This window comes from Lepidochelys olivacea (genome assembly GCF_965140295.1).
Source record: "Lepidochelys olivacea isolate rLepOli2 genome assembly, chromosome: 13".
NCBI lineage: Eukaryota > Metazoa > Chordata > Testudines > Cheloniidae > Lepidochelys > Lepidochelys olivacea.
In genome coordinates this window covers 35,053,193-35,072,436 of record NC_140423.1, presented here as the reverse complement: position 1 = coordinate 35,072,436, position 19,244 = coordinate 35,053,193, and the positions used below count along the sequence as shown (strand labels likewise).

The window sequence follows — 19,244 nt, the reverse complement described above, 5'->3', positions numbered from 1 at the left end:
GGGGGAATGACCAGACGGGGGCGGAGCCGAACCCTCTTTATTGACCCGACTCGCGCCCCAGGAGCCAGCGCCCACCGCCTGGCCCCCTCCCTCCTCAGGGGGCCCCGGGGGGTGTCCGAGGGAGGGTCCCAGGGAGAGGTGTCGGGTCCTTGTCAGAGAGGCTCCCCCACCCCATGTGGGGAAATCGGGCTCCCCTATACCGCTGAGGGGTGTTGGGGGCTGACCTGTTGCATAGGGGGGTCAGAGGGGTCCCCTGTTCTGTGGGGGGTCAGAGGGGGCCCCGTCCCATGAGGATATCGGGGGAGGTTAGAGGGGGACTCTGTCCCATGGGGGACTCAGAGGGGTCCCCTGTTCGGTGGGGGGCCGGGTCCCCACCCCGTGCGGAGGTGCCAGGGGCTGGTCGGTCCCGTGGCGGGGCACCAGGCGGGCCAGGTCCCCCCGCAGGGCAGGCGGCAGCAGCAGGACGCAGGCCCGCAGGTCAGCGCAGGCCTGGGGCAGGGTGCCCAGCGTAACCCAGCGCCCCCGTCCCGGCTGGTAGGCGTGCACCAGGTGGTTGTCCCGGTAGGTCTCCTGGCTGTAGCCCCCCAGCACATACAGCTCCCCCTGCAGGACGGCCGAGGCGCCCCCCACGTGGGCCTGGGGCAGTGGGCTCAGCCGGACCCAGGCGTCCGTACTGGGGCTGTAGACCTCGCAGGCCAGCTGGTCGGTGGAGCCCCCATCGTGCCAGCACAAGCCCCCAGCCACGTAGAGTCGCCCCCCCAGTGCCTCCATGATGTGGCCAGCCCGTTCCTCCATCATGGGGGCCAGCTGGGCTGGGGGGCCCCCCGGGCCCAGCCGCAGCAGCCAGGCCCGGCCCTCATTGGAGTCGTCACAGCCTCCCGAGACGTAGATGCTGCCGTCCAAGGTGCAGGCGGCGTGGCCGCAAAGCGGGGCGGGCAGGGGGGAGCACGGCCTGGGGGGGGAAGCCGGGGAGGGGGCACAGAAAAGAAAGGAAAAGAGAAAAATCAGCCAATGAAATAGAGGAAAAAGCAGAAACAAACAGCCTCTCATGGCCCCTACCACTGCCCATGGCAGCCCCCAGTGGCACCCCCACAGCCCCTCCATAGCACCCTCCTGGCCCCTACCACCCTGGTGCCAATGGGACCCCAGATGTCCAGGTTAGGGTACTTTGGCTCAGGCGTGCGGGGGTGGGGGCCCTGGAGGGAAAAGGGGACCCAGGGCTCCCGGAGCAGGCACTACCTCCAGGTGTCGGCAGGGGGGTCGTAGCACTGCACCCCATCCGTGCAGTAGGTGTCCTCAGAGCTGCCCCCCAGGGCGTAAATCCGCCTGGCCACTCCCACGGCTGGGAAGGAGCTGCGGGCGCTGGGCATGTCAGCCAGGCGCTGCCAGGAGTCCTGCGCGGGATCGTACCTGCAATGGGATGGGGGTGGGCACTCCCCATATGGACCCCATTGCTTGCCCCAGGTCCCATTCCCTGCCCCCCTGGGCCAGCCAGCCCCCCCACCCACTCTGGATCCCTTCCCCCCACCCCACCAGCCAGCCCCCCGCCTGTTCCAGGTCCCATTCCCTGCCCCCTGGGCTGGCCAGCCCCCCACCAACCCCAGATCCCTTCCCCCCACCCTGCCAGCCAGCTCCCTGCCCACCCCAGGTCCCATTCCCTGCCCTCCTGGGCCGGCCAGCCCCACACACCCCAAATCACACTCCCTGCCCCACCCCTACCCCAGCCAGCCCCAGGTCCCATTCCCTGCCCCCTTGGGCTGGCCATCTCCCCGCCCACCACAGATCCCTTCCCCTGACTCCAGCCAGTCAGACCCCCACCCTAGGGCTGGAGGGAGCCAGCACCCCCTGGACGGAAAAGGCCATGTGCCCCATTCCCCACCCCCCTTGGCCAGCCTCCCCCGTCAGGGCAGGATGGGAGCTGGTACCCCCTAGAGGCCAGCACCTGCCCCACTCACCGGAACGCCGTGGCCAGTGTGTCCCGCACCCCGTAGTAGTGCTTCCCGCCCAGCACGTAGAGCGCGTTGTCCAGCACAGCGGCAGCGTGGCGGAACCGTGGCCCGTCTGGGAACTGGCCTAGCCGCCTCCACTCCACCTGCTTGACCAGCCCCACACCACTGTGGAACCGGTGGGCGAACAACAGCTCCCGGGCTGGGCGGCGGGTGGCTAGGCTGGGCGCCAGCCCGTCACCCCCGCAGATCACCAGGGCCCCGGCCGGGGTGCGCACACGGCAGGGCCCCTCGTCCGCCACTGCTGCCACCAGCAGCTGGTAGAGCCGGCCCGGCGGCGCCAGCAGGTCCGCGGCCCGCACCCGGCGCAGCTCCCGCGTGCCCATCAGGTAGAAGCGGACTCGGGCCAGGACGGCCTCAGCGTGGGGCAGGCGGCGGGTGCGGTCGGCGTCCAGCCAGCGCAGGGCAGCTTCAAAGGCGTCCACCTCGCTGGCCACGTAGAGCTCGTCCGAGCCCAGCAGGGCCAGCAGCTCGGCCAGCGGCAGAGCCGGGAAGCCAGGGCACCGCGCCACCCCGTCAAAATTGGCCAGGGCGTAGGCCTGGGCAGCAGTGCCCAGTGGGCGCAGGTCGTAGGCGCGGGCGAAAGCCAGCAGATCCAGGCTGCGGGCCGGGCTTAGCTTCTGTTGTAGGGCCTCCAGGCACAGCGCCAGCAGCCCCGAGGCCTGGTACTGCAGGGCGGTCTCAGCCGCACCCAGGAGCTCGGCCCAGCTGCCCACCACTGTCCCTGAGTAGGCGAAGGGCAGCAGCAGGCGCAGGTCGGCCAGGGCCATGAGTGTGGGCAGGGGGTCGGCCCCCTGGCGCGCCTCCCGCATCCCACTGCAGAACATGGCCCGGAAGTACTCACAGCCGCAGCTCAGGGCAGCCTGGTGAGCTGTGGGGAGAGGGGGAGGTCAGGCACGGAGATCCCAAAGGCAGCCCCAAGCTGTCCAGCCCTGCCCCCAGTGCCGGCCACCCCAGCCCTGGGCTCCTCCTTGCCCAGGGCTGCCAGTGCCCCTCACTGCCGACCTGCAGCCCCCTGCTCACCCAGCCCTGGGCTCCCCTGCATCACTGGCAGTGCCCCTCACTCCCAACCCACAGCCCCCTGCACCCAAGCCCTGCCCCCAGTGCTGCCCATCCCAACCCTGCGCTCCCCCAGCTCTGTCAGTGCCCCTCACTACCAACCTGCATCCCCCTGATAGCCCAGCCCTGCCCCCTCCCCAGCTCTGCCGGTGCTCCTCACTCCCGACCTGCAGCCCCCATTCACCTCGGAAGGTCTCTCCTTCAGTGGTCAGCACCAGGTCGCAGCCCACCCCGGCTCGGTACAGCTCCTCCATGCTCCGCAGCGTCTCCCACTGCTCCTCGTCTAGGCTCCTGCCCTCCAGCCCGTCCCCCATCCTCCGGCAGATCTCCACCACCCGAGGCACACCCAGGGCCTGAGCTGCAGCCACCACCTCCCCGGCCGTGCCCGGCATGGCCGCAAAGGCCCCGGTATAGGCGAAATCCAGCATGGCCTCCCAGCCACACGGTGTGGCCAGTGGGCTCACGTCCACTTCCCCGGTGGCCCTGCACGCCAGCCGCTGGCAGAAGAAGGAGCTGATGGCAGCCAGCACCACGCCATGGGCCTGGTACCTCCGGGCGCCAGCTGTCACTGTCATGTCCGTCAGCTGGCCCTGCCCGCGCAGCTCCAATGCTGCCTCGAAGAACTGCTGGGCATGGCACTCGCTCCGCAGCTCCCAGCGCAGCTCAGGCACATCGCCCTCCTCACCTGGCTCCTCAGCCGGCTCCGACCCCTTGCCTGGCCACATCGCCCTGGGGGTGCCTGCCGGGAAAGGATGTGAAAGGCCCTGGCCCCTGAGCCAGTCAGCCCCCCGCCCTGGGGCCAGATGAGAGCCAGCGCCCCTTAGAGGGGCAGGTCCTATGCACCATTTCCCACCCCCCTGAGCCAGCCAGTCCCCACCCTGGGGCCAGATGGGAGTTGGTGGCCCTTAGAGGGGACAAGCCCCATGCCCCATTTTCTTTATGCCGTTCAACAGCTACTCAAGTGTGTGTGTGTGTAACTGGGGGGGGGGGGGTGTTTGTGGCATGTGTGCATGATTGCAATGTGGTGTTTGTGTAACAGGGTTGGGGAGTTGTGAGCTGTGGGTGTTGAGGTGCGTATTTGAGGGATTTTATGACGTGTGTCTTGTGCACTATGTTGGGGGCGTCTCTGTGCTCCTGAGTGCTGGGTGGGAGTATCTGGGGTGTCTCCATGTGTAATTGTGAAGTGTGGGGGTGTCTGATGTATGGCCGTGTGGTGTCATTAACTTTCTGGTGTGTGCAGTGTGTGTTGGTGTGTGTGGGTATGGTATTTGCATGTGCCTGTGTTCACTTTGTGGGTGTGTGTTTGCTGTGAGTAGTTGCTGTGGGGAGTGAGAGGGGTGGTTGTGGTGTGTGTGTGTAGTTCCTGTCTGTGTGTGTAGTTGCCAGGGTGTGTGTGTCTTGCAGGCTGTGTGTGTGTGTGTAGTTGCTGTGGGGGAGTTGCAGGGTGTGTGTAGTTGCTGTGTGGGGGTTGTGGTGTGTGTGTATGTAGTTGCTGTAGGGGGTGTTTGTGGTTGGTGTATGGTTGTTATCTGTGTTGTGTGTGTGTGTGTGCTTGTGTGTGGTTACTGTTGGGGGTTGTGGTGTGTGTGTGTAGTTCCTGCCTGTGTCGAGTGTGTTTGTGTAGTTGCTGCAGGGGTTGCGGTGTGTGTGTAGTTCCTGTCTGTAGTGTGCGTGTGTGTGGTTGCTGTGGGGTGTGTGTACTTACTGTGTGTGTGTAGTTACTGTATCTGTGTCTGCATTTGCTGTGGGGTGTATAGGCTTGACACAGACCCTTGCCCCTCCTTCTCCCCCATCCAGGACCAGAGTTCCTGTCCCACAGCCTCCCGCATCCCCCACCCCAGCCCAGCCCTGCCCCCTACCTGCTGGGGCCTGCTGTGGGATGACCCTTCCCGAGGCCTGGAGATGGGGCAGCTGCGGGGGAGCGTTGGCCCCAATCCCAGGGGTTAATTATAGCCAGGTCTGGGCAGGCCGGGCTCCCCGCCAGCCCCCTGCATGTCCTGGCCCCGTACTGCCCTCCCCTTGGCCTGCAGCCCTGTGGCCTGGAAGCTTCTGGCCAAGAGCCCTAAGCCTGGAGGCCCCTGGCTGTGGGGTGTGGGTGGGATTCCTGGGGGCAGGGAGAGATGTCCTAGCCCCTCTACTGCCCCCACCCCCCTGAGGGGATTCACCAGTGGGGAAGGATAGAAGTTCCCAGGAGCTGGTGTCTAGGAGTCCAAAGTACAGGGGACTTCAGGGGGTAGATGGGGAGTGGGGTCTAGTGGTTAGAGGGGGGGGCTGGGCACCAGGACTCCTGGGTTCTATCCTAGGCTCTGGGAGGGGAGTGGGGCCTAGTGGTTAGATCCTCATTAGAGAGTCTGACCCCACCCCACCCCACCCCTGCCAGGGGATTAAAGGCACTTTTCCCAGCTGGGGTCGGAAAAGTTTGTTCAAATTAGTTTTTCCATCGGAGTGTAAAGAGCCGGAATAGAACAAAAGGGGGTGGGGAGGGGGAGTTCAGAATGACAGACAGGTGGAAGTGGATGGGGGGGTGGATGTGGAAGGACAGTTGTGGGGGTGTATGTAAGGTGAAATGGAGTGGGTAAGGGGGTACAGGATGGGTGGGGGGATGGCGGGATGGGGAGACGTGATGGCTGAGGATCGGGAGACTAGAGGGCTGGGTGGAGTATGGGATAGGGGGTACAGGATTGGTGGGGGATGGGATGGCTGGGTGGGGGATGTGGGTACAGGATGGGTGGGGGATGGGGTATATAGGGTGGGGGGTACAGGATGGCTGGGGGATGAGGGGATGAGCTGGCTGGGTGGGGAGATGTGGGGATGGGATTTGTGGGTGGGGTGCTCCTAATTTTCTGCCCCACCTGCTATCTCTGTGGGGGTTCCCCACCCTCGTGCGATCCCCTGGGGCTAGTGTCCAGCCGAGCACCTAGAGCCATTTTGGAGAGGGGGTAAGGATATTTGCGGGGGGACACAAACCTTCCTCATTGTTAAGGGTCCCCGTGGAGGCTATGAAGGCCTGGCACTCTGCTCGGCCTGCCCTCAGAGTAGCATGTACCGAGGAGAATCCCCCTCGGCAGTATGAGGCAGGGACAAACACACACCCCAAGCAGGGCCCATCCCCTCCATCAGGGGACGCATGCACACACAAGCCCTGCTTGGCGGGTGTATTTGTGCTGACCCCCACACCACCCCCTGCCCATTCCCTCATGGCTCCTGTCCCCCACACAGCTCCCTCCTCGTGGCAATTCCCTTGGGCCTCCAGACCAGCCCTCGCTGCCCCTCACAATGCACCATACATGCAGGGGGGGTGTTGTCCCCTGGCCCCTCTGCCGTGCCCCTGCCCCACGCCCGGGCAGAGTGGGCCCCAGTGGAAAGAACGCGGGGCTGATAAGCAGAGCAAACAGGGTGGCCAGGGCCGATGGAAAGTCTTCGTGTTTGGAGAAGCGGGGGGGGGGGGGTTGTTAGGGGCAGGGTGGTGTGGCCGGCCGGGGGCTGCCTGGGCCAGTTCTGGAAGGCCTGGCCCAGCCTCTCAGCCTGGGCCCTTTATAAGACAAGGAGGGGCCAGGGTGAGGGGCACAGGATTGAACTCAGGGCCAGCAGACAGGCAGCAGGTACTGGGGGACTGGGGGGTGGTTTGTCTGTCCATCTGCGTCTTCCACCACCCTGAGGACAGGGAACCCAGGAGTCCTGGCTCTCAACCCCCCAGCCCCCAGCTCTGGGAGGGAAGTGGGGTCTAGTGGTTAGAGCGAGGCGGTGGTGGGGGATTGGGAGCCAGGACTCCTGGGTTCTCTCCTTGCTCTGGTAGGGGAGTGGGGTCTAGTGGTTAGAGTGGGGGGGGAAGGAGCTGAGAGCCAGGACTCCTGTGTTCTGTCCCCAGTTTCACAATCTTTAAAATGAAAAGAACAACTCAGAGAGAGAGAGAGAGAGTGTGTGTGTGTGCGCGTGTGTGTGTGACCCTGCTGCCCCCTGCTGGTGGGGACGGGGCCTGCTCAGTGGGTGGGGTGGGGTGAGTTTGACCCTTTCCTGCCCAGAGTACTGGATTCCCCCATTACCCCCAGGTCGACCCGGCACCCCCATGGACTCCCCAGCCTACAAGACGGTTCTGGCCTTGGGTCGGTTCAAGGTGCGGAAGCTCCAGACGGGCCCTGCCCCGGACAAAGGAAAGGAGGGGGCAAGCTCCCCGCCGTGCCCCTCAGACCCGTCCATGGAGGGCTCTGGCCAGGCGAATGAGGGTGGGTCCCTCTCGGCCCCCCCGGACTACGCAACCATGATGGACGTCAGCCCCTGCTATGAGTTCTACGCCCAGTCAGCCCCACCTGGGCGGGCCCGCAAGAGTCGCCCCTCGCTGGAGGTGCTGCGCAATGTGGTGAGAACTAAGGGGCACTGTGTGGAGTGGGGAGAGGGAAGCCCACTGGGGGATGCCATGCTGCAGGGAGTGGGGGGCTCAGCAGGGGCTGCAGGGCACGGGGGACTCAGCAGCGGCTGCTGTGCAGCAGGGAGCAGGGGGCTCGGCCAGGGGCGCTGTGCTGCAGGGGGCTCAGAAGGGGGCGCTCTAACGCTGTTTCCCCATCCACACAGGAGGATGGGCCTGGGTTCCCTGGCGCTCCTGACCCCGGCGAATCCAGGGCTAAGGAGGGGGATGAGGAGGATCCAGATGCAGCAAGCCCTGAAGCGGAACCAGTCCGGTTCGGCTGGGTGACTGGCGTGATGGTAAACTGCGACCCCTCGGCTCTGGGAGGGGGGTAAAGTCTAGTGGGTCAGCAGGGGGACAGGCTGGGAACTAGGACTCCTGGGTTCTCTCCCCAGCTCGGGGAGGGAAGCAGGGTCCAGTGGGTCCGTGGGGGGGGGGGGGGCAGGCTGGGAGCCAGGACTCCTGGGTTCCACATCTCACCTGCCTCCCTTTTCTCTCCCCAGATCCGGTGCATGCTCAACATCTGGGGCGTGATCCTATATCTCCGGCTGCCTTGGATCACGGCCCAGGCTGGGATAGGTAATGGGGGGACGGGGGTGCCCCACAGCTAGGCCCTTCCAACACCACCAGCTGCTTGTGGGTAGGAGCAAGAAGCTGGCTGGGAGCTTGTGGTGGGTTCTTGGTGTTCCCCGAGGGGAGCAGGAGGGTGCCCAGCATGGGGGAGGGTAAAGTGGGGGGCAGGGGGTGGGTCCAGCCCGCAGACCCCCATTCACCATCTTCCCCTCCCCCCCAGGGCTGACATGGCTCATCATCCTCATGTCGGCTGTGGTCACCACGATCACCGGCCTGTCCATTTCCGCCATCTCCACCAACGGCAAGGTGAAGGCAGGTGAGAGCCGGGGCCAGGCCCCACGTCCCGGGGGCGCTGTGGGGCTAGGGAGGCGGGTTCAAACCGGGGCTGCCACACAAGCAGGGCTTGGCCGTGGAAGCCAGAGAAGCGCTCCCCTTTGGCAGAAGTAGGCGGGCTGTTATCTCAACCTGGCCAGGGGGAAGATACAGACAACCCCCCCCCCCCCACACACACACACAGTGCTACAGAACGAGACCCAAGTGCAGAAACACACAGGTGTGTGGACACAAAACTAGCCCCAGGCCCACACAGTTAGACTGAACCACGGCCATATGCTGCTAGAGTCAGGGAATCAGACACACAGCAGCGGACACACCTGCTGGTATGTACACAATGCTCCACACAGCTCAGCGTTACACAGGAAATTCTACATCCCGGAGTCGCAAAATCACAGATAGACAACTACACGCACAAAATCACACACACACTTAGCTACACATATGGACAGTTATACATGCAAAACTTCACACACACACAGTTACATCCTTAAAATTATACACTGGTTGCGCGCACACACCCACTCAGCGCAGGGCTCGTCCCCTCCAGAAGGGGGTGTGGGAACACACACACACAAGGGCTCATCCCCAACGTCAGGGGGCAGCAGGGACACACACACACACACACATGTACAGATGCGCACACACTCTCCCCAGGCTCTCCCAACAGTCCTGCCTGTTCCCAAGCCCCTAGAGTCCCGACTCCCCAGCTGACCCCGGGCTGTTCCTCTGTCTGTCTGGGCACAGGGGGCACCTACTTCTTGATCTCGCGCAGCCTGGGCCCCGAGCTGGGCGGATCCATCGGGCTGCTCTTCTCCTTCGCCAATGCTGTGGCTGTGGCTATGCATGTGGTGGGCTTCGCCGAGACTGTGCGTGACCTACTGCTGGTAGGTGGGGCCTGGCCTTGAACAATAACCCTTACCCAGTGGTGGGCAAACTTTTTGGCCCGAGGGCCACGTCTGGGTGTGGAAATTGTCTGGTGGGCCATGAATGCTCATGAAATTGGGGGTTAGGGTGCAGGCTCTGGGGTGGGGCCAGAAATGAGGAGTTCAGTGTGTGGGAGGGGGCTCTGGGCTGGGGCAGGGTTGTGGGTGGTGGGGTGAGGGCTTGGTGGTGTGGGCTCTGGGGTGCAGGAGGGTGGGACCAAGGGATTTGGAGGGTAGGAGGGGGATCAGGGCTGGGGCAGGGGGTTGGGGTGGGGGGAGGTGGCTCAGGGTGCAGGCTCCGGGCAGTGCTTACCTCAAGCAGTTCCCAGAATCAGCAGCATGTCCCCCTTCTGGCTCCTAAGTGGAGGTGCAGCCAGGCAACTCTGAGCGTTGCCCCATCCGTAGATGCCACCCCTGCAGCTCCCATTGGTTGTGGTTGCTGGCCAATGGGAGCTGTGGGGGCGGTGCTTGGGGTGGGGGCAGTGTGCAGAGCCCCCTTGCTGCCCCTATGCTTAGGAGACGGAGGAGGGATATGCTGTTGCTTCTGGGAGCCATAGCATGCGTGGAGCGGGGCAAGCCCCCGACCCCACTCCCCGACAGGAGCTCAAGGGCCAGATTAAAACATCTGAAGGGGAAGATTTGGCCCCTGGGCCGTAGTTTGCCCACCCCTGCCCTAACCCCTTAACCCTAAACCGAATGCTAACCCTAACCCCAAACCCTTAACCCCTAACTCTAACCCGCAACCCTAAGTCTAACCCTGACCCTAACCCTGACCGCTAACCCTAAACCCTAACCCTAACCCCGAACACTAACCCTAACCCCTAAACCTGAACATTAACTCTAACCCCTAACCCTAAACCCTCAACCTGAATGCTAACCTTAACCCCTAACCCTAAACTCTAATCCTAACCCACCCATACACCTAGATCTAACCTTAGAGCTAAGTCTACACCAAATCCTAAATCCTAACCCTCGATCTAACCCCTGCCCTAACCCTAGAACTACTAACCTAACCCTTGACCTCAATCCCAACTCTAACCTTAATCCTAGCTTTAGCCCCATCCCTACCCCACCCCTCCATACCGGTCTGCCACACACCTGCACAAGTCCCTTTCCCAGCTCTACTGCCCCTCACCCTGCCACCCCCAAATCCACCTGTCTTCTGCGAGAAGGGTGACCTTATCTACAGCATGCACTACGAGCTGCTGGTACGTGGGCCCCATTGAGCCCCCAGCCCTGCCCCACCCAACCCCCGGGGTCCACAATCTGCTGTTGGTCTCTGTCTGCTCTCCCGCACCCCACGCTGGGCCCAGCTGTCCCACTTCCCATACTTGGGCCCCTCCACTCCTTTCTCTGACTCCCTGCCCTGCCCTTTCCCCTCCTGGCCCCCACAAACTCGTCTCCATATACCTGCCCCCCAGGAGTTCGATGCGGTGATGACAGACCCCGTGAACGACATCCGGATCGTGGGCGTCATCACGGTGACAGTGTTGTTGGGCATCGCGCTGGCTGGCATGGAGTGGGAAGCCAAGGTACTGGGGGAGGGGCTGGGAGCCAGGACTCCTGGGTTCCATCCCCAGCTCTGAGGGGAGTGGGGTCTAGTGGGTTAGAGCGGGGGAGGGGCTGAGAGCCAGGACCCCTGGGTTCTCAGCCCTTCTCCCTGCCCTCTTGCAGGCCCAGGTTGTCTTTTTCTTCGTCATCATGGTCTCCTTCATCAACTACTTCGTGGGAACCCTGATTCCAGCCACGGAGGAGAAGATGTCCAAAGGCTACTTCAGTTACCGAGGTAGGGCTGGTGGAACTACCCACCACTGGAGGCCCTCTTGGGCAGCACAGCCCCTCTTAACCTTGCCCTCTCCCTTCCCACAGGGGACATCTTCCTGGAGAACATCGGGCCGGAGTGGCGGGGCGAATCAGGCAACTTCTTTGGCATGTTCTCCATCTTCTTCCCCTCAGCCACTGGTATCCTGGCTGGTGCCAACATCTCAGGCGACCTCAAGGTGAGCTTCTGGCCCCCCAGGCCCAACAGCTCCACCAGGGCCCCCCAGAGTTACCACAATAACCATCCCATTATCCTCATTTGTAGGACCCCGCGGTAGCTATCCCCAAGGGCACCCTGCTGGCCATCTTCTGGACCACGCTCTCCTACCTGGCCATCTCAGCTACCATAGGTAACGGGGCAGGGAATTTGGGGCAGGGCTCTCTAGGGGGTGCCATGCTGCAGGGAGTGGACAGGGGCTCTACATCCTGGGGGAGGTCACTGTGGCGGTACTTGGTTGCCAGGGGAGTTGCTGGGGGGGACACTAGGTCCTGGGGAGGTGGTCATTCATTTGCCTCATCCCCACAGGGTCGTGCATGGTGCGTGATGCGTCCGGGAGTCTGAACGACACGCTGGGCTCCCCCAACGCCACGGATGGCTGCCTGGGCCTCGGGTGTGGCTACGGCTGGAACTTCACCGAGTGCGCCCAGGCCGGCACCTGCGAGTACGGCCTGGCCAACAACTATCAGGTAGCGGGGAGGAGCCAGCACTGAGGGGGTGGGACTGAGGGAGGAGCCAGCACTGACAGGGAGGGACTGGGAGAGGAGCCAGTATTGAGTGGGTGGGACTGGAGGAAGAGCCAGCACTGAGGGGGTGGGACTGGGGGAGGAGCCAACACCGATGGGGATGGGGAGCATTTGGAGCATGGGATGGGAGCTATGGGTGATGGGAGAGGCAAGCCGGGGATGTCTCTTTCTGATTCCCCCCATCCTGGGGTCTGTCTCCCTCCCAGACCATGAGCATGGTGTCCGGCTTCAGTCCCCTCATCACGGCTGGGATCTTCGCTGCCACCCTCTCCTCTGCCCTGGCCTGCCTGGTCTCAGCCCCCAAGGTCTTCCAGGTGAGTCTGGGTGTCAGGGGAGGGGGCCCGACAACAGAACACCCCAGCTACAGCCTCAGTAACTGCAGCACCCCAACTGACACCCAAACATACCCCTTCCATCCGTACCACACCCGCAACAGTGGCCCACCCAACACCACCCTCAATGACGTGCTCTGCAATGCTCCAAAATCACTGCCAGAGATACCCATACTTCTGAAAACCCCACCACCTTCAGTGACACACCCAAACCACAAGAGCGCCCCCACTATCCCTCCAAACAACTCTTTAGTCCTCACCTCTTATTCAGATCATCGCAGCCCAAATTCATCCCAACCCAGCCTCCCACTTCCCACCCTGGCCCTGTGCCCGTTCTGTGACCCGTAGCTCTGCTCCCACTGAACGCCCCGCCTTGCCTGTGCCTGTCCCCCGCAGTGCCTGTGCCAAGATAAGCTGTACCCCGTCATCGGCTTTTTCGCCAAGGGTTACGGCAAGAACAACGAGCCGCTCCGGGGCTACATGCTCACCTTTGTCCTGGCCATCGCCTTCATACTCATTGGTGAGTGGGGTCACTCTCCCCCCTGGGCCAAGTGGAAGGGGACCATCTCCTCCCTGCTGTGGGATGGGAATGCACCCCCATATTGACCCATCTCTCCATTGCACCCACAGCTGAGCTCAACACCATCGCCCCCATCATCTCCAACTTCTTCCTTTGCTCCTACGCCCTCATCAACTTCAGCTGCTTCCATGCCACAGTCACCAGCTCCCCAGGTACAGCAGGAGCCCCAGCAGCTGTAGGGGCAGGGGCACAGAGGGCTTGGGTGAGGTGTTCAGCTGAGGTTTGTCACGTCTGGCACCAGGGATCAACCCAAGCTCAGGCTGGCTGTCTGGCATGGGAATTCTTGAGCAGAGTAGGAGGGAGCAGGTTGAGTTGGATCAGATAGGTTGTTTGTGTTGAATTGGGAGGGCCGGTAGAGTGAGGTTGGATTGGATTGGTTATGTGTTGATTGGTGTTGAGTTGAAAGGGATATGCTTATTGACGTAGGGTAGAGATTGAGTAGGGCAGAGTGGGTTGAGTTGGAGCTGGGTAGGGGAGAGCTGAGATTGGTTCTAAGGGTTGGTGTGAGAAGGGCAGAGTTCGGTTTGAAGGGTTGGGCTGAGTAGCGTAGAGGGGTGTAGGAGTTGGAAGGATTGAGCTGGGTTGAGTTGGAGGAGTTGCGCAGGAAGGAGAGTTGAGTTAGAGATGGGTAGAATACAGTTGGACTGAGTTGGAAGGGTGTTGCGTTGAGCAGAGAGTTGGAGGGCTGCATAGGGCCGAGCAGGTTGGGTTGGAGGAGTTGGGCAGCGTTGGGTTGGGTTGGAGGAGCTGGGCAGGGTAGGGTTGAGTTAGGCTGAAGGAGCCGGGTGGCATAGGGTCGAGTTGGAGGAGCTGGGCAGTGTAGGGTTGAAGGAGTTGGGCAGGTAGGGTTGAGTTGGGTTGGAGGAGCCAGGCGGTGGAGGGTTGAGTTGAGTTGAGTTGAGTTGCAGGAGCCAGGCGGTGTAGGGCCGAGTGGTTTGAGCTGGACATGCTGAGCTGGGCAGGGTGGTTACTGTTGCCCTGACCATGTGGGGAGCTAGGCTGGGTTGGGGGTCTGACATGTGGGGCTGGGCACAGCCTTTCACTCTCCCTCCCCCCAGGCTGGCGACCCTCTTTCCGCTACTTCAGCAAGTGGAGCGCCCTTTTTGGGGCCGTGGTCTCCGTGGTCATCATGTTCCTGCTGACCTGGTGGGCGGCCCTCATCGTAGTGGGCATTATCCTGGTCAGCTTGGCCTACGTCAGCTACAAGAAGCCAGGTAAGAGAGGCACTGGGGCGGTGGAAGGGGACAGGAAGACCTGGGTGTCAGCCAGACCGAACAAGCTTTCCTCTGCATCTCTGCATCCTCTTGCTCCTCCCCACAGACGTCAACTGGGGCTCCTCCATGCAGGCCGGAACCTACAGCATGGCCTTGTCCTACTCCGTCAGCCTCACTCAAGTGGAGGAGCACGTCAAGAACTTCCGGTAGGCCTGGATGGCTGAAAGCTGGGGGGCTGGGAGCCAGGAATCCTCGGTTCCATGCCTGGCTCTGGGAGCAGATTGGGGTCTAATGGTTAGAACAGGTGGTGCTAGGCTCTATAACAAATTCTGAGAATAATTCTTGGGCATTTCGGGCAGCAGTCTCTCTGTGGGGAGAGTGTCCCTCTCTGGAGTGTCCCAACTCTCCCTCTCTTCCAGCCCTCAGTGCCTGGTGCTCACGGGTCCCCCCAGCTTCCGGCCAGCTCTGGTGGATTTTGTCAGTGCCTTCACCAAGGGGGTCAGCCTCATGATCTGTGGGAACGTGGCTGGGGTGAGTATGGGGATGCTGGGGGGAGGGGGGGCCTCAAGGAGGGGAGTTGCAGGCCCAGGATCCTGCCCCCTAACCCTCCCCTTGCCTCTCCCAGCCACAGGACACCCCGGGGGACAGCGACTCAGAGGAGCACGTCGAATGGCTGAACAGGCGCAAGGTGCGATCCTTCTACACCCTCATCACCGCCCCGGACCTGCGCAGAGGAGCCCACAGCCTCATGCAGGTGTGTGTGCGTCTCCCAGTGCCCCCTGCTGGAGGGGCTGAGCCCTGCTGTGTGTGTGCGTGTCTCCCAGTGCCCCCTGCTGGAGGGGCTGAGCCCTGCTCTGTGTGTGTGTGTCTCCCAGTGCCCCCTGCTGGAGGGGCTGAGCCCTGCTGTGTGTGTGTGTGTCCCTGCGCCCCCTGCTGGAGGGGCTGAGCCCTGCTGTGTGTGTGTGTGTCCCTGCGCCCCCTGCTGGAGGGGCTGAGCCCTGCTGTGTGTGTGCGTGTCTCCCAGTGCCCCCTGCTGGAGGGGCTGAGCCCTGCTGTGTGTGTGTGTGTGTCTCTCCCAGTGCCCCCTGCTGGAGGGGACAGGCCCTGCTCTGTGCGCTGCCCCCTGCTGGAGGGGACAGGCCCTGCTCTGTGCGCTGCCCCCTGCTGGAGCAGATGAACGCTGTGGTGTGCATGCACCACACTGCCTCGTAGCGAGTGCAGCCTGCCCTGCTGCACTGTGTGTCATCCCCCCAGCACTGCACCAGGCTCACCTGTGATTTTCCCCAGGTGTCCGGGCTGGGGCGTCTCAAACCCAACACGGTCGTGCTGGGCTACAAGCAGAATTGGCAGACGGACTCGCCCCACAACCTGGAGAACTATGTGGCCACCATCCAGTAAGGGGGCTGGGCTGGGCTGGGGGGTAGCAGTGGAGTGGGGGGCTGGGGGGGCTGCCTCAGAGTGGGACTCCCTGTGGGGGCAACAACCCCTTTCTGGCACCTCCCAGGTAGTAGCAGGGCTGAAGGCCCTTGAGGGGCCTGGGACCCCCAGCAACACCTCCTGACCCCACTCTGTGCCCACAGTGATGCGTTCGACGGCCAGGCCGGGGTGTGTGTGCTGAGGATGAAGGATGGGCTGGATGTGTCACAGACAGTGCGGGCCTATGGTGAGTATCGGGGGTGGGCTGGGGGAGGGCAGATGGACACAGACCCATGGATATGCCTGGGCAGGGCCCTGCCAGTAGGGGGCGGCAGTAACCTCCACCAGCACACTCTGCCTGCCCTGTTCCCCTGTGGGGGGCTGTGCGGCCGGGGGCAGGGGATGGCCGGCTATGCTGCCGGGGGGGCTGGGGACCGTGTGGCTCTCCTCAGCTGTCTAACCTCCTTCTCCCCAGTGAACCCCGCATTTGAGGACCCCGAGGCAGCGCTGCAGCGGGAGAAGCAGAGACAGGAGTTGGGCAATGCAGGTGAGGGGGGCAGTAGGTGGGGAGGCAATGGAGGGGGACAGGGATGAGGGGCAGAGGCGGCTGTGTAGGGGAGCAGGAACTGAAGCAGCTGGGGGCAGGGCAGTGAGGGGGGGGGCTGTGGGTAGCAGCCAGGGGCACTGGGCCCACGCCAGGCCAGGCGAGGCCCTGGGGCACCATCCTGACCCGAGCCTGTGGGTCGCCCTGCCCCACCTGCCCCATGTGCCTACAGGCAGCAGCGTGAAGGTGCTGGGTGCGGACGAGCTCACTGAGACCCACTTCCAGGCCCAGCAGAAGAAGAGATGTGTGGATGTCTACTGGCTCTTTGACGATGGGGGTGCGTGCCCCCCGCAGCTCCCCTACCAACCCCCCAACCTCCTCCCTCCCCCAAACCCCCCAGCCCCCTCCCCTGGCAGCCCCCCTGCCCCCACCCCCTCTGCCAGCCCCCCAACCCCCTCCCTCCATCGGACCCCCACCCCTGCCAGCCCTGTCCCCTTGTCAAGCCCCTTCTTCTGTCAGCCCTCTCTCCTACAGCCCCCCTCCCCTGCCATCTTTCCACCCCCCCAGACCCCTAGCCTCTAACAGCCCCCGCCCATCCCTTGAAAGCCCCCCATCACTTCTTCAGCCCTCTCACCTCCTGGCAGCCCCCAGGCCCCAAGAGCCTGCCTCCAACCTGCCAGTCCCCCCGCCCTTCACCCCTGGCCGGCTGCCCCTGACGCTGTCTCCCCCCAGGGCTCACCCTGCTGGTCCCCTACCTGCTGAGCCGCCGCAAACGCTGGAGCCGCTGCCGGGTCCGGGTCTTCGTCAGCGGCCACCTGGGCAGCGCCGAGCAGCAGCGCCAGGAGTAAGGGAACCTGCCTCGGCCCCGCGGGCCCCCCGAATTCCTGCCCCCCGCATTCTCCTCTCCCCTGGGTCCCCTGAATTCCCACCCCTCGCATTCCCTCCCCCCCGTGGCCCCCCTCCCGCAGACCCCCTGAATTCCCACCCCTCGCATTCCTTCCCCCCCGTGGCCCCCCTCCCGCAGGCCCCCTGAATTCCCACCCCTCGCATTCCCTCCCCCCCGTGGCCCCCCGAATTCCCACCTCCGACATTGGCTACCCGCATTTCCCCCGCTCCTCCCTCTCCTGGGAGCCCCTGCATTCCCCTCCCCCCGCCCACAGGCCCATCGCTCCCCCTCTGCCTCACAGGATCCAGCTGCTGCTCAGCAAGTTCCGCCTGGGTTTCAGTGAGGTGCTGGTGCTGCCCCACGTGGCCTGGCAGCCGGAGGAGAGCAGGTGAGTCCCCCCACCGCGATTCCCCACCCCCCACTTCTCGGGGGGGGGCACCTCAGGCCTGCCCCCATTCCCTGGGCTCCCCACTGCCTGGGGGGCTGGGGAAAGGCACCAGGCTTGCTCCCAGGGCCTAAGAGAACCTCTGAAATGCACTCCACCTCCCTGGCACCACCCCCAGTGAAGGATCCCTACAGCTCTCTGGGCGAGGAGAATAGAACCCAGGAATCCTGGCTCCCACCCCCCCTGCTCTAACCCACTAGACCCCAGTCCCCTCCCAGAGCCAGGAGGAGAACCCAAGAGTCCTGGCTCCCAGTCCCCACTCCCTACCCCAGAGAAGGCAGCCTCTGCCCAGCCCTCCAGGTGGGTCCAGCTGTCCCCAGCCCTGTGCTTTGCCCCCAGCCTGAAGGAGTTTGAGGACCTGGTGGCCCCATTCCGGCTCAATGAAGGGCAGCGCAGCCCCGAGGCAATGGAGGCCCTGCGGAGGGAGATGCCCTGGAAGGTGTCCGACGAGGATCTGCGGGTCTACAGAAAAAAGGTGAGACCGGATGCCTGGGTTCTAGCCTAGCTCTGGGAGGGAAATGGGGTCCAGTTGTTGGAGTGGGGATGGGTTGGGAGCCAGGACTCCCAGGTTCTGGCCTGGCTCAGGGGAGGCTGGGCACACCGCCACCCCCTCTCACTCTCCCCCCACAGTCGGAGCAGCAGGTCCGGCTCCACGAAATCCTGCAGGAGAATTCCCGGAACGCCGCCCTGATCGTCATGTGAGTGTTGGCTCCATCCCCATGTGGGACAGCGCCCAGTCGGTCTGCGTGATCCTGGCCCTGTCTCAGTGCAGAACCGGGGATGGGGGAGAGGCCCCCTGCAGGCAGCGGGTCATGGGGGTTAGTGGGTAGACCAGACGGCTAGTGGGGGAGCCGGCCTGCATGCGCCAGGGCAGCAGAAGGAACAGACCATAGGGGAAGGGCTGTGCCCTGGGTTCCCTGGCTGGGGGGAGGGGAGGGGATGGGATGTGATCATTGCCCTGGGGGATTGCCCTATGGTCCTGCCTTGGGGGTGGGGGAATGGGAGCCCTCAGGGTTGTCCCCGTGCCCCCCCGTCACTGACCCCCATGCCTCCTTGCAGGAGCCTGCCTGTGGTGCGCAAGGGGGCCTGTCCCAGTGCCCTCTACATGGCCTGGCTGGAGACCCTGTCCCGGGATCTGCGCCCGCCCCTTGCCTTCATCCGGGGAAACCAGCAAGATGCCCTGACCTTCTACTGCCAGTAGGGGGCGTCGTGGGCTGAGCCCAAGGGAGTAGCTGGGAAACCTGGGTTCTCTCCCCAGCAGTGGAGCAGCAGACCCGGCCCTGCCCTGCTAGACGGACCATGCCCCGCGGTGCCAGTTGGGAGTGTGGCCCTGCTCCGGGCCAGTGCTGCCATCTCTGCATGCTCAACTGTCCCCTCCGACATTGCCACAGGGACTCAGACGCCTGGGTCCCATGCACAACCTGGGGTGGAGCCTGCTGTGCTCTGCCCCTGCCCGGGGGCGACCCCCACCGCGCCGCACTGTAAATATTAAATATTGTTATTTACACAACACCTGACACCCCGTCAATTGACACCCATCCCCCGCACCAGCCCTGCCGATGCTCTTCACTCCTGCTCTGCTGGTGCCCCTCACTCCCAACCCGCAGTCTCTTGCTACCCCAGCCCTGCCCCCCCCCCCCCCCCCCGCTCTGCTGGTGCCTGAGTCCTGACCTGCAGCCCATGCTAACCGAGCCCCGCCCCCGCACCAGCTCTGCCGGTGCCCCTCACTCCCAACCTGCAGTCCCTTGCTACCCAGCCCTGTCCCGCCTCCCCAGCTCTGCAGGTGCCCCTCACTCCTGACCTGCAGCCCCTGGCCCCCCCACCCCCCGCTCTGCCAGCGCCCCTCACTCCCAACCCGCAGCCCCTGCTAGCCCAGCTCCCCGCAGCTCTGCCAGTGCCTGAGTCCTGACCTGCAGCCCATGCTAGCCGAACCCTGCCCCCACACCAGCTCTGCCGGTGCCCC

General features: G+C 63.8%; 2 protein-coding genes across 3 annotated transcripts; one reads left to right on the top strand and one right to left on the bottom strand.

The window, feature by feature from the left end:
• Nucleotides 1-21: 21 nt before the first annotated feature.
• KLHL33 (kelch like family member 33) lies at nucleotides 22-16,807 on the bottom strand. 2 transcript variants are annotated; one of them, XM_084645273.1, is made up of 5 exons: nucleotides 16,706-16,807; nucleotides 3,250-3,804; nucleotides 1,956-2,877; nucleotides 1,240-1,410; nucleotides 22-952 (listed from the first exon to the last, which is right to left on the bottom strand). In XM_084645273.1, exons 2-5 carry the CDS (start codon nucleotides 3,788-3,790, stop codon nucleotides 307-309), a joined length of 2,280 nt encoding a protein of 759 aa, XP_084501399.1. In that variant the 5' UTR covers nucleotides 3,791-3,804; nucleotides 16,706-16,807; the 3' UTR covers nucleotides 22-306. The 2 variants fall into 2 exon arrangements, with proteins under 2 accessions (XP_084501399.1, XP_084501400.1); XM_084645274.1 differs by lacking the exon at nucleotides 16,706-16,807 and having other exon boundaries at nucleotides 3,250-5,339.
• On the top strand, nucleotides 6,583-18,791 carry LOC311529331 (solute carrier family 12 member 3-like). The gene is made up of 27 exons (XM_084645252.1): nucleotides 6,583-6,667; nucleotides 7,115-7,422; nucleotides 7,635-7,766; nucleotides 7,971-8,046; nucleotides 8,261-8,356; nucleotides 9,121-9,260; nucleotides 10,721-10,831; nucleotides 10,974-11,085; nucleotides 11,169-11,299; nucleotides 11,386-11,470; nucleotides 11,647-11,807; nucleotides 12,071-12,178; nucleotides 12,593-12,716; nucleotides 12,827-12,928; nucleotides 13,835-13,990; nucleotides 14,097-14,196; nucleotides 14,410-14,521; nucleotides 14,616-14,744; nucleotides 15,278-15,384; nucleotides 15,571-15,653; nucleotides 15,882-15,953; nucleotides 16,183-16,287; nucleotides 16,683-16,794; nucleotides 17,138-17,224; nucleotides 17,621-17,756; nucleotides 17,912-17,979; nucleotides 18,341-18,791. Exons 2-27 carry the CDS (start codon nucleotides 7,132-7,134, stop codon nucleotides 18,480-18,482), a joined length of 3,078 nt encoding a protein of 1,025 aa, XP_084501378.1. The 5' UTR covers nucleotides 6,583-6,667; nucleotides 7,115-7,131; the 3' UTR covers nucleotides 18,483-18,791.
• Nucleotides 18,792-19,244: the final 453 nt, after the last annotated feature.

Excerpts from the sequence above, each read along its gene's own strand:
- LOC311529331 (XM_084645252.1), top strand. The coding sequence starts at position 7,132 with ATGGACTCCCCAGCCTACAAGACGGTTCTGGCCTTGGGTCGGTTCAAG. Across the intron at positions 7,767-7,970 it reads GCTGGGTGACTGGCGTGATG|ATCCGGTGCATGCTCAACAT; the intron begins GTAAACTGCGAC and ends TTCTCTCCCCAG. Across the intron at positions 14,197-14,409 it reads GAGCACGTCAAGAACTTCCG|CCCTCAGTGCCTGGTGCTCA; the intron begins GTAGGCCTGGAT and ends CCTCTCTTCCAG.
- KLHL33 (XM_084645273.1), bottom strand. The coding sequence starts at position 3,790 with ATGTGGCCAGGCAAGGGGTCGGAGCCGGCTGAGGAGCCAGGTGAGGAG. Across the intron at positions 1,411-1,955 it reads ACACTGGCCACGGCGTTCCG|GTACGATCCCGCGCAGGACT; the intron begins GTGAGTGGGGCA and ends ATCCCATTGCAG. Across the intron at positions 953-1,239 it reads CCCCCTGCCGACACCTGGAG|GCCGTGCTCCCCCCTGCCCG; the intron begins GTAGTGCCTGCT and ends TTCCCCCCCCAG.